Genomic DNA, 12,415 nt, shown 5'->3' on the forward strand with positions numbered 1-12,415 from the left:
ATGGGACCTAGGGGTGGAACTGGGTGACCCCCTGGTTCGGCACCCTGGCCTGAAAACATTCTGGATGGAAGGCATCCTGTTTGGGCAGTCCCAGACAAGGAGTGGTTTATCCTTCTGCCAAACACTGTGGGGCCCATGCAGGTGAATCCACCAGCAGATGTGGAGGAACCGATTGAAGTGGATCCACCTTGGCCCTGCGGCTACCCCAGCATGTCTTCACTCTCTGTCATCCGAGCCCACCAACAGCGTCGCAGCACTGCCTGGAGAGCTCCCTACTCGTCACGCAGACTCCATCCCAAGCATTAGCTTGGACCTGCCAAACACCACAGACATCCTGCAGGCTTACCTGCAAGATGTCCCGGCAATTAAGAACTCTGTTGCCAATTCTCAGGGGTTGTGTGAGTGCTTCTTTCCCATCCCCCAGCCCTTGTGCAAGAGGTGGCATCCCTTCTGCACAGAGCCTTGAGGAAGAGCATGAGAGAGGAGCCAGCTTCTTTTGGGCTGCTGTGCTGGGGTGACAGGAGGAGTCCCTGAGGGCCACCATGCTCCTTTAACATTTGTGAAAATAGACTGAGGGGTAAAAATAGTAGTGTGTAAGCAATTATAGGTGGCTAATTTCTTATATTAGGAGTGAGTTTCTATACCTGAGTAATTGACAACGACAGACATGGAGAAGGCTGAGGTACTCAACAATTTCTTTGCCTCTGTCTACACTGGTAGACGGGCTTCCCAAGTCTTTAATTTCCCTGAACCCACAGATGGAGGTTGGGGGATCAAAGTCCCACCCGCTGTAAGTGAAGAGCAGGTTCAAGACCACCTGATGAATTTGAACAGGTACAAGTCTATGGGACCTGATGACATGAATCCCAGAGTCCTGAGGGAACTGGATGATGTAGCTGCCATGCCTCTCTCCATCATAGTTGAAATGCACTGGCAGTTGGGCCATGTCCCTTGTGAGTGGAAAAAGGAAAATGTCATTCCCCTACTCTTCAACAATTAAAACAAAGAATTGAACAATGAGCACTACTCTTCAACAGTTAAAACAACTAGGAGACATTTCTTCTTGGAAAGAGTGGTCAGGCATTGGAACGGGTTGCCCAGGGAAGTGGTCAAGTCACCGTCCCTGGGGGTGTTGAAGGAAATCATAGAATCATAGAACATCCCGAGCTGGAAGGTACCCACAAGGACCATTGAGTCCAACTCCTGGCACCACACAGCTCTACCCACAAGTTCAGACCATATGACTAAGTGCACAGTCCAAATGTTCCTTAAACTCTGGGGCTTGGTGCTGTGACTACAGCCCTGGGGAGCCTGTTCCAGCGTGCAACAACTCTCTTGGTGAAGAACCTCTTCCTGATATCCAGCCTGAACCTCCCCTGTCACAGTTTGACACCATTCCCTCGGGTCCTATCGCTGGTCAGTAAAGAGAATAGGTCAGTGGCTGCCCCTCCACTGCCCCTCGTGAGGAAGCTGTATGCTGTTATGAGGTCTCCCCTCAGCCTCCTCTTCTACAGGCTGAACAGGCCAAGTGATCTCAGCCTCTTCTCATACGTCTTCAGGCCCCTACAGGCCCTTCATCATCTTTGTAGCCACGGGAAGGTTGGGCCTGGTGCATAAGGACATGGTTTAGTGGGTGACATTGGTAGTAGGGTTGGACCAGACCATCTCAAAGGTCTTTTCTAGCCTTAATGTTTCTGTGGTTCCATCTGAAGTGATACATCGATTATTGTTTCACATCATGGTTTATTTACGGTGTACCTGCAGAAAACACGCCTCTCCTTCCCGTACGCTGCCTCCAAGGCAGCAGCCCCAGTTTTGGGTCAGCCCAGCCCCCAGCTACATCCGGGTCCTGTCCCAGAGGCAGGAGGCCAGAGGAGCATCCAGCCCTCCACGGGGCAGAGCTGGGGCTGCGACTTGGGGAAAGGCTGGACGTGGTGCTTAGGGACACAGTGCTTAGGGACACGGTGCTTAGGGACACGGTGCTTAGGGACGTGGGTTTGTGAGTAACACCGGCGGTGGTGGAGTCGGACCAGATGCTCTCGGGGGTCTTTCCCAGCCCTAACGCCTGTGTGGCTGCCCACAAGCAGAACACGACCCCGCCGCCATGACACCTCCTCGGGCGGGGAGGCGGGGGGCGTGGCCGTGCCACCCCCCGCCCCGTGACGCCACCGGCGCGCGCGCCCCTCCCCTCCCCTCCCCTCCCCTCCCCTCCCCTTACGGCCCCTCCCTCCCGGTGGCGTCACGGTGGCGCGGCAGCCCCCCCCTCCCTCCCCTCCCCGCGCGTGACGTCGGCGCGTCCCGCGGCGGCGGCAGGTGGCGGAGCGGCGCGCGCCGGGCCCGGCCCGACCCGACCCGACCCGGCCGTGCGGGTGAGTCCCCGGCGGCGGCAGCCCGGGGGGACGGGGGGGGCTCCAACGGTCACCAACGGCCGCCAACGGCCGCCAACGGCCGCGCTCCCCCCCCCCCGCTTCCCACCCTCCTCCCCGCGGCGGGGCCGGGCTGTGCGAGGCCCGGAACAAAAGGGCAGGCCCCGGGGTGCCGGCGGGGCTCCCCCCGGGCCCGGCAGCGCCGTGGGGAGGGAGGCGGCGGCCGGCGGCGGGGCCCGGGGGGGCGGCGGTGTCGGTGCCGGTGTCGGTGCGGGCCCTGCGCGGCCCGTCGCGCTGCGGTGTTGGTGTCCGTGCCGGTGCCGCTTTGCTGTGAGCCCAGCCCGCGGTCCCGTGCCGTGAACCGTGCCCCCGGTGATCGCAAGGGGAGGGCGCTGCGAAAAGTTGAGCCTTTGTCGGGTCTGTGGTAGGAGAAGCGCAGCCTCCCCTACCGCAGGGGATTGCTGAAAACAGGCCTGGAAGTGCCTCCCAAAACGCGTCGCCGAAAGCGACCTGCCGTGACAGCGCCTAGCGCCCGCTACGAAGCCCCGGGATCGATTTGGCCGCTTTGAGTTAATCTTAAATCCCCTGTGCTGGCCAGAGCCCGTTTGGCAGCGCCCTGTGGCTGATGCTGTGGTTGCTGTCCGAGGGAATCAAAGTGCCGATTGTTTAAATCGCTACAGTGCCGAATCTGTGCGGGGAGAAAAGAAAAAAGTTCTTTTTGTTTCCTCCCAAACCCGCTGCAGCAGTTGGGGTGTCGGTCACGCCGTTGTCATTTGCCGAGAGGGATGGAGCTGCAGGATTTCAAGGGAGTTTGCATGGTGGGCTCTTGGAAATGGTGGAAGTAAAAACCTTTATTGGAATTGATTTTCCCCCCCTCCTTTTTCTGTGCATGTTAATCTCTCTCTGTTTAGAGATGTTCCTGTGCTTACTTTGTGTTTCCAAAGCATTGATAACTTCAGATGAACCCATTCTTGCTTTGTTTCCCTACGGCAGCTTTGACACTATCAGTTTTGTTTGAGAAAGAAGCTAATATTTTGCTCTCTTAAATAAAATGAAATATTTACTTCAAATTCAGTGCTCCAATTGTAGCATAGGACAAGAAACTCACTTTGAATAAATATGCAGCAGTTCAATAGCAAAATGGTTGACTGTTCTGCACTTGACTATTTTTCTGTGGTTTAGTTCTAAATCTATACAAGGTGTGTTTTGTTTTGTTTTAATTAATGTGTAATGGCACTGCATAAGGAATGACAGGGAAGTTGAGCCCTCATGACATCTCTAATTTCTCAAAGATACTCTAACTTTAAGAAAGAGGTACAGAGAAGTCACCGTGGACAGGAGACAGGTTATTTATCTGCTGTGCATTGCCTGGTGATGGTTTGAAAAATATCTGAAAGGCTCAGTACCTTTAGCTGACACTGCGTTGACGATAACAGGCCTTCAGCTGGGAGAATGAGTTTTTTTCCCTCACCTTATTAAAAAAAAAAAAAAAAAAAAAAGGCAAAAATCTTCCCTTCTTTCTTTCCCCAGTGTTTGGCCAATGGTGGCTGGCAGGGAAGGACAGAGTTCTATCCCCTGCTTCCACCTCCTTCCACCCCGCCGCCCCCAGGAATCGAGGTATGAGATAGGGAGCTTGATGGAAACAGTCAAGTACTAAACTACATAAAAGCATTTACCGTTTTTATTTTGTAGTGCTGCACCCATTGATTTTTCAGCATATGGGGACACAAAGGATTAGCTTGTGGTAACTATTCTAAGTAATCTGCAGAGTGCTGCAGAATTTATCATTTGAGGCAGGATTTAAATAAGACTGTAGGTAACACCACATTTACATTCAGGAGCTGGCTTCTTAAATATGTGCATTTCTGGGGTACTTTTTTTTTTTTTAATTATTATTGCTGTTTTTCTTTTCGCTCTGGTCTCCAAAGCAAAAGAAAAATGGGGGAAAAAAAAAGTAGTTTGGGCTCTGATAGGTTACTGGGAACCTGATGGGTAGCAGTTAACTGACAAGAAAGGTTTTGTTCCATCTTGGTTTAGTAAAAGCTCGACGTTTTTCTCAAAGAAGACCTGGGGTCACTGTTGGATGGTAGCTCAGGTAGGAGGTCAGCCACTTTGGAGTCATAAAGCTGCATGGAAGAGGCTGGCACAACTTCTCCCAGCAAGCGTCCCTGGAGACTTCCAAGGGAACAAAGAGCAGTCAGACACCGCCTGAGCCTCAGCGTGGGAGGAGCTGCTGGCCAGCTGCTGATGCCAGGTCGGTGCCAGGTCGAAGCCCTTGCTCCTGGGTGGTGGGATTGTCCTGCATCCGTTGCGTGTTGAATGCACGTTTCCAAATCCACGTGTGATGGGACGTGTGGGTTTAGTCAGTGCGCAAGGGGAAGGGACTCTTGCAGGTTGCCACAGTTAGCGTAACTCCCCGTACGAGGTGCTCGTCTAACGTAGGCAGTTAATTGCTACGTAGAGAACACGGCTCTTAGCCACTTAACTTCAAAGGAGCAGAGTCCGGGAAAGGGTGTGTGTAACCACCAGCGTCTTTTATCCCGTTTTGTAAAGTTTTCATGGCTGGCTTATTACATAAATAACAACGTAATGAAGAGTAGAGGTTACCTGAAGTCAGTTTGTGAACTAGTTCTTTTTAAGAGCTGTGCAGCATTTAGAAAGTTGCCTTACCATAATCCCATAATTATGCCCTAATTGGATTCTTCCCAGTATAATTACATGCATCGTATATGTGCGTGCATTTTTTTTAATAGGAAATCTGTCAGAGCTGACCCAGCGTCCTTCTCCCATGCCCACGTAACATTTGGTGTTAGAATGCTCCACCTCTGACAGTGGATTAGAGGAGGTAGCAGATAAAACCTGCAGAAGGAATAGAAAGCCAGGGTCTGAGCTGAAGGGCTGGGCACCACACCCACAGCATCAAGCTTGTTGCAACCATCTCTTTGATCGTAGCAAACACGGTATTTGGTCTGAGTGGATTAGTAGAGCCAAAATTTCAGTGTGATTGCAGCTCTCCATTTCAGATTAATGTGTGAAGAAAGGGGAAGTTGCTGGATTGATGAGGGGAGAGCCATCTCCCTTTTGAAGGGGTGCTAGGACAAGTAGATAGGCATGTTCATTTTTGCATTTTTCCTTTTGAACGTTTGCTAAAAATAGCTGGACTGAATGCTACGTGGAGCTCAGCTATAAGGAAAAAAACACCTTTGAGTAATTTATCTTACACTGGAGTCATCTGAACATTTCAATCTGACATTATTCGTGATAAATGTTCAGTCATTTGATGGACCATAGCACAGAACACCGTAATACTAAATGCTCCATGTTCTTTCTGAGACTTACCACTCCTTGACTTTGCTCTAGTCTGTGCATAAATCTGATCTGCACCACGTTTACACCAAAATGATTCTTTCCTTGAGCAAATTGAAATCAAATACGTGACGTTCTTGGGTCTGCTTCAAAGCATTCGTAAGTGTAAGATTTTGCAGCAACTGAAAATTGTAATTCAAAATGCCTGAGAAACATCTTGAAAGCGACAGCCCAGAAGAGAGGAAGATACAGCTGTATGGCTCACCAGTCTTCCTACATACGATTCCCAAAATACTTTCTGTAACTAAGGGTGGCTCTTTCAGGTCAAGACCTTCCTGTTTAGAGCTTGAGAACAGGACAGTGAAATCTTGGTGGTCTCCCTGCTCTTGCCCAGTTTGCAGATTCCTACCTGCCTACTGTAGAGTTATTTAGGTAATTGTTAAGACACTGGTTTCTAGTGACTGTTCTGTATTTGTGAAATGAATTGGTTCAAATTCTGGCTGGTGACATACTGCAAAATGTATTTTGGCTGACATTAACTGGTAGCCTGAAGAGGGGCATGTTACCTCAGAGTTGCGGAGCCTGAACTACACCCTTGTCCTCTTTTTCAGAGATCACACGTATTTGTTTCAGGATTGAACCTCAGAAGCACTTGGCACTTCATAAAGAGGGCTGTAAGCTGCAGACTGCTTGAAATGTGGACAGGACCTAGGGAAATCACCTGTTTGTATGCATTGTTTTCTCCTCAAACATCCCAAAACAGCCCTTGTTTACAGACAAGATACAAAGCTGGATAGGCCTTTGGAATAATATGATATGGCTCTTTTTAGATACAGGTTTAGGATGCTGTTGTTACTTGTTAAACTCTCTGAAAACAGGAAGTCATTTACTAGAGATTAAATATGCACAAACGTAACATACTCCTAACTTTAGTCTTGTTTCTCATTTTGTCTACATGGTTACTTTATGGAAATGAGGCATTAACTTCAGATGTAATAAGATAATTGCCTTTTATAATACTTTAGAAAAAGATAATTTGCATAAGTTAGACATCAGAATAATAGACATCAAACTGTAGGGCAAAATTGGCAATTGCAAAAAACGCAACAATGTCTGATGGTGTCTGCATCAAGTAAATTAAAGGATAGTTATTTCTTTTCTGTAACAGGACCATGGCATTGGGTTTTGTTCACTCATACCTGCGTACAGTGCTGTTGTAATGGTGATACTGTTTGCTTTCCATTAGCGTGCAGAGAAGCTGAAACACTGCAGTGTACCATTGGGCAGGACAGACAAGGAATGAGCCAGCCTTGGGAAAGAGGACCTGCCATCCTAGTTGGAGCCATCTGAAGAGAGGACATCTTAGTCTCGTGGCATGCGTCAGTAGAAATTACTCTGAGAAAGTAAGCTGCTGTTGTTTTGTTAATGGTCTTGCATGTGTCAGCTCATTGACAAACTGCTTAGTTGTAGCTGGAATTTGATCTGGAGTCTGAAAAATTACTTTTTGGGGTAGCGTTATGGGAATTTACTTGCTCTTTGGACAGAGTTCCAGAAGGCCTGGGGAATTTTAGTATAATTTTTATACATTACCTATTCCATACTTTGTGTGTTGATGAAGGCACTCTAGGCTATGCATCCTAAGCTTACCAAATGAAATGTAGGTTTTAATATTAATTAAAAAAAAGAGAGAGATAATAGAAGTGAGATCTGCCAAGATTGTAGACCAGCTCCTTCACAGTTGGCTTTAGGCTGTATTTATGTTAAAATGTAGCATTCAGATGCTTGTTGTTCCCTTTTTTATATCTGAACTGATGATCCAAATACTTCAAATAATTTTATTTTTAGAACCTGTCACTGATTTTAATTTATTCGATAATGTAATTTTCCCTGTTAGCCAAAATTAATAAAGTAACCCATCTCTCCAAAAAACAGAGGTTAGTATTTGAAAACCATTTAAATATGAATCCTTTTGTGATTAAATCTTGTTATAAAATATTACTGTTAATTTCAGGGAAAATACTCTGCGCTCAGATTTGTTTAGTTATTAATGCCATGAAGCTGGAATGAATGTGCTCCCACAGCCATAACTTAGCAGAATAGCAGCTCTAGATGTTTTTCCTCTTTTCCAAAGGGCTTACCTGTTCGATAAAAATCTACGTATATATGCCCTAGTACTAATTTATAGACAAACTCTATGAACTAGATTTGATACTTAAAAAGATAAACAATAAAGGATTAATTAGTATGTTCTTTTAGAAACAAAAAGTGAGAGCCTCAGTTCAGTTGATCTAAATCTTTAAATGGATAATTGTCCTGCATTCTGAACACATGCAACTGCAGTTGTGCTTGTCTTTTATTAAAAGTTTTATGTTGCGGGTAGTGCTTGGTTAGAGATAAGGGTATTCCTCTAGCTGTATTAATTTTACAAATACTGTCTTCCTCTAATTCATTAAAAATCAGTTAAGACTTTCAAAATAAGGCATTTATTCCTCCTTTCCGTTCATATGCTGCATTATTAGCTTGATCTAGTAAGGAATCAAAGAACCTTCAAATTAAAAGGTGACGTATTTAGCACAGCTCAAATATTAATGAGAACTCTCACACTGCTTTTTGTTTACTCATGATACAGCGTAATACATTTACTCATAATAGTAACAATACCAGAATTTGATTTGTCAAAATGGGTTTCATTTTAATCCCAGCAGTCTCCAAATTCTTAATTATTATACACAAATTATATAGAAGTTACTTATCTTCATGTTGTTTTTATATTTTCTTTGAAGAGGATAACCTTATAAAACATATTTAGGGAAAAGAAGCCTTTTGTAAAACTGTAGCATGGAAATAAAAATCTCAGCTGCTGTGCCTTTCTGCACAGTAGTATGTCATTATGGGAACACTTGAAAATTCAGATCTTTTTTCCTCAGCCATGGTTGGCACAAATTAATCAATACATGGATTTCTCTTTCAGCTCTTCTGTTGTGAGATAGCGTTTGACTTGTGTTCGTGGGTATTCTGAAATCTGAATAGCTTTTCTTCTCTCCTTTTTCTAATAAGTTTCTCGTCATAAAAACCTAGTTTTGGTGTAAAGTTCTGCTTCCAAATATAACCTCGAAAGTGTGAAGTTGCCAGGGAGCAACTAGTTCACAACACTTTTAGAATGTGTCTCACACGTAGATGTGCACAATAAAGACAATTACCAGGTGGTAATGCTGTCTGTATCTGCATGCTGACTGAAGAGCTAGTATGCATATTTGTTCTTAATCTCAGAGAAGGAAATTCAGATACAAAGGTGGACACAATTATATGCCACTTCAGAAAAAAATATATGAACAGTAGAGCTTAAAAAAAACGACTTGATTAAAGAATTAGATTAAAGAAAGGCATTCCTCTTTTGAGGGGAAATTACAGTAACAAGGGAATGGGTAGCATATAGAGATACATTATTGTAAAGATAAATATAGACACAGAAGCATAAATCTTTTTTTTTTTTTTTTTTCTAATCCCAGCATGCGTTCATAAGATGTATAAAGCAGTGGAGGCTTTTACTGTAACACGAGGGATTTTCTCTTGAGGTAACGTGTTTTACTAGAAATATGTCTAATACTGGAACAGGCTGTCCAGGGAGGTTGTGATACCACCATCCTTGCAGGTTTCACAAAAGTCAGCTAGACAAAGCCATGACTGATCAGATCTGATACTGGTGGTAGTGCCGTGTGGAGCTGGAATCTGGGCTCCTGTGACCTCTAATGGTCCCTTCTGGCCCACCCTTCTGTGATGCCTTTGGATGAACTAATCTCTGCTGTTTGTGCAAAGAGGACTAGTTATATTGAAAGGCTATTTTGCTGAGTGTCAGCACCATGCTGCCAAATTCCTTGGAGATTTAAAATGAAAAAGGCACATTTTTAGGCCCCATTCCCCCAAAGCCCGCTCTTCTCCCTCATTTGGTATCTATTGGTTTGTTTTGATGAGAATAAAAGAGAACATAAAAGGAAAATAACCATGAAAAAGACTGTGAAAGATTGCCATAGGTAGAATGTAGTCTAGCAGGCGTTTTTATTGTCTAGGCTAGAATATTTTGCCTATTGAAATCCTATAAAATGCCAGAGTAACACTGTAGTTGCTTACAAAATTTCTGTTTAATAACAGAGATAATACATGGCCAGAAAAGGCACAGGCAGTGACTTCACAAACGATCATGGCTGCATATTTCATCTCCTGTGATAGATACACTGCCCCTTCTGCTTGTCTGGAACAATTCCTTTTGAGGTACCCTCAGCTAGATCAGCAAGTTCACCTGTTTTTTAGGAAAGAGAAATCCAGGATAGCTTTTGAAAAAGCCACCTGTCTTCAAATCCAGTTCCTCCTGTAGCCCTGTGGTTGTTACGAGCCCTGTCTGAGGGCTGGTACGCTGTGGTGACTTAAGAAACAGCAAGTGGGAATACTCCAGCCTGGTTCTGCTGCCGGGCATATTTTGTACTATGGAAACCTAGCCTGAAGTACTGTTCTGGTAATCCCCTAGTCAAACTGATGATCACCAGTACTGTACAGATGGATTGTTTTGTGGGTAGGTCACCTCTTGAGAAAAGAATCATAGCCTCTTCAGATTTTCTGAGGAGTTTCCAAAATAACAGGCTGGCTGGACACTTCATAGTACCTTTAGGCTGCATGAAGCTATCTGATGAGCACTGCTTCAGAAAAAGGACAGGAAATGCCAAAGTTTGGCATGGTACTGTGTTAAAAATGAAACAAAAGATTCAAGATCAGCGATTGGGGGGAAAAAAAGAAATCTACCAAAATTCAGCTTAGTTTGTTGACTCAGAAAACAGAGTGTTAACCTATCCCTTACTTTAGAAGTTGAGCTTCATAAATGATACCTCATCTTAACACAAGGCAAGTGTCTCATTCTGTGGATGGTGAGGTAAGGTGCCAGTTTAGGTTGACACAGTAAACTGATTTACATCTCTTTGATCTTCTGCAGGATGGCTGGCTGTGGTGAAATAGATCATTCGATCAACATGCTTCCCACAAATAGGAAGACAAATGAGTCATGTGCTAATGCAGCACCTCCCCTGACAGTCCCTGAATGTGCTATCTGTCTGCAAACGTGTGTCCATCCAGTAAGTCTGCCTTGTAAACATGTCTTCTGCTATCTGTGTGTGAAGGGAGCTTCTTGGCTTGGGAAACGATGTGCACTCTGCCGGCAGGAGATTCCAGAGGATTTTCTTGACAAGCCAACCTTATTATCACCGGAAGAACTCAAAGCAGCAAGCAGAGGCAACGGAGAATATGCTTGGTACTATGAAGGTAGAAATGGTTGGTGGCAGTATGATGAACGTACCAGCAGAGAGCTGGAAGATGCCTTTTCCAAAGGTAAAAAGAGCACTGAAATGCTGATCGCTGGGTTTTTATACGTAGCAGATCTTGAAAATATGGTTCAGTATAGGAGAAACGAGCATGGACGCCGCAGGAAAATAAAACGGGACATTATAGATATTCCAAAGAAGGGAGTGGCTGGGCTTAGGTTGGACTGTGACGCTAACACTGTCAACCTGGCAAGAGAGAGCTCCGCTGATGGTGCAGACAGCACAGCGACCCCGGGGGCTGCAGCCGTACAGCCCCTGGTAGCTGTTTCTGCTAGGCCCCTGCCGTCACTCGATGGTCAGCTGCTGAGTCCTTCAACACCATCGCCTGATGCAAGCACTTCTCTAGAAAACTCTTTTGCCCAGTTGCAAATAAATGGAGACAGTATGGCCGAAAGGAGCCATAGGGGAGAGGGGGAGGAAGACCATGAATCGTCATCATCTGGTAGGGTGCCGGCCCCTGACGCCTCCGTGGAGGAGACCGAATCAGATGCTAGCAGCGATAGCGAGGATGTGTCTGCCCACCTCCAGCAACAGCCATCCTCTGCCCAGCAGAGACACTTGAATGCCAACGCAAACCAGTCAGGAGCGGATAGACCAGTGGCAGGGGGAGGGGTGGTAAACGCAAGCGTAAGGTCTAGAAGGCCGGATGGACAGTGCACAGTCACTGAAGTTTAAATCTGGAGCCATGCGATTGAAAAACTCAGTCCCGTATCTGTAAATTTTCTGTCCACATTGGCATTGCACTCAAACCTAGCAGTGTGTTTGGTGGGAGGGTGGGGTGAAGGGGAGAACCAGATCTGGCCTAACTTAAGTCTCTTTAACGTGTCTCAGCTGGAAGACTAAGTGTAAGAAACTGGGTCATCCTGTTAATGGTTTGAAAGCTGCTTAGCAATACCCAGTTTTCTTGAAAATGTCTTGTGTTTATTTTGTAGCATCTTCCCCTTGGAGATACTCGGTCCCTTTTTGGCCAATGTATATCTACTGTACAACTTGAATTGTTTTCATTATCTGACTGTTGCATTAAGTGTCTTACTACTTTCTGCATGGATTGATGTATGAAAAGAACACTAAAGCAATGTGGGAGCAGGCAAGATGTTGGGTGTGAGCAGGATGCTTAATTTAATGTGAGAAAAAATAGATGTGAGTTTGGAGTTAAAATGTGTTTTTACTAGACAAAGAGCAATCACTTACCTTCCTTCAATGGAAATGTAAAAATGCTGTTAACTTTCGTTGCAAATTCGTACCTATACACTTCATGGCATTTTCATGGGCTTTGCCATCTAGTCCTTGTAGTTCTGTTTTTGAGGTCTTTCTTGATCTGTCTCGTTTTTGTTACGGAATTTATAATTTAATAAAACTACATTTTACCAGTAACAA

At 45.4% G+C, this 12,415-nt stretch overlaps 1 protein-coding gene across 10 annotated transcripts; it reads left to right on the top strand.

The window, feature by feature from the left end:
* The first annotated feature begins 2,258 nt into the window (after positions 1-2,258).
* RNF146 (ring finger protein 146) lies at positions 2,259-12,415 on the top strand. 10 transcript variants are annotated; one of them, XM_084515927.1, is made up of 5 exons: positions 2,285-2,369; positions 3,897-3,983; positions 6,919-7,075; positions 10,654-10,792; positions 10,880-12,415. In XM_084515927.1, the coding sequence occupies exons 4-5, from the start codon at positions 10,655-10,657 to the stop codon at positions 11,711-11,713; spliced, it is 972 nt and encodes a 323-aa protein (XP_084372053.1). In that variant the 5' UTR covers positions 2,285-2,369; positions 3,897-3,983; positions 6,919-7,075; position 10,654; the 3' UTR covers positions 11,714-12,415. The 10 variants fall into 10 exon arrangements, with proteins under 10 accessions (XP_084372060.1, XP_084372055.1, XP_084372053.1 ...); XM_084515928.1 differs by adding an exon at positions 4,404-6,399 and having other exon boundaries at positions 2,289-2,369; positions 10,654-12,415; XM_084515931.1 differs by adding an exon at positions 4,404-4,620 and having other exon boundaries at positions 2,289-2,369; positions 10,654-12,415.

Source organism: Aythya ferina, assembly GCF_964211825.1.
Source record: "Aythya ferina genome assembly, chromosome: 3".
Taxonomy (NCBI): domain Eukaryota; kingdom Metazoa; phylum Chordata; class Aves; order Anseriformes; family Anatidae; genus Aythya; species Aythya ferina.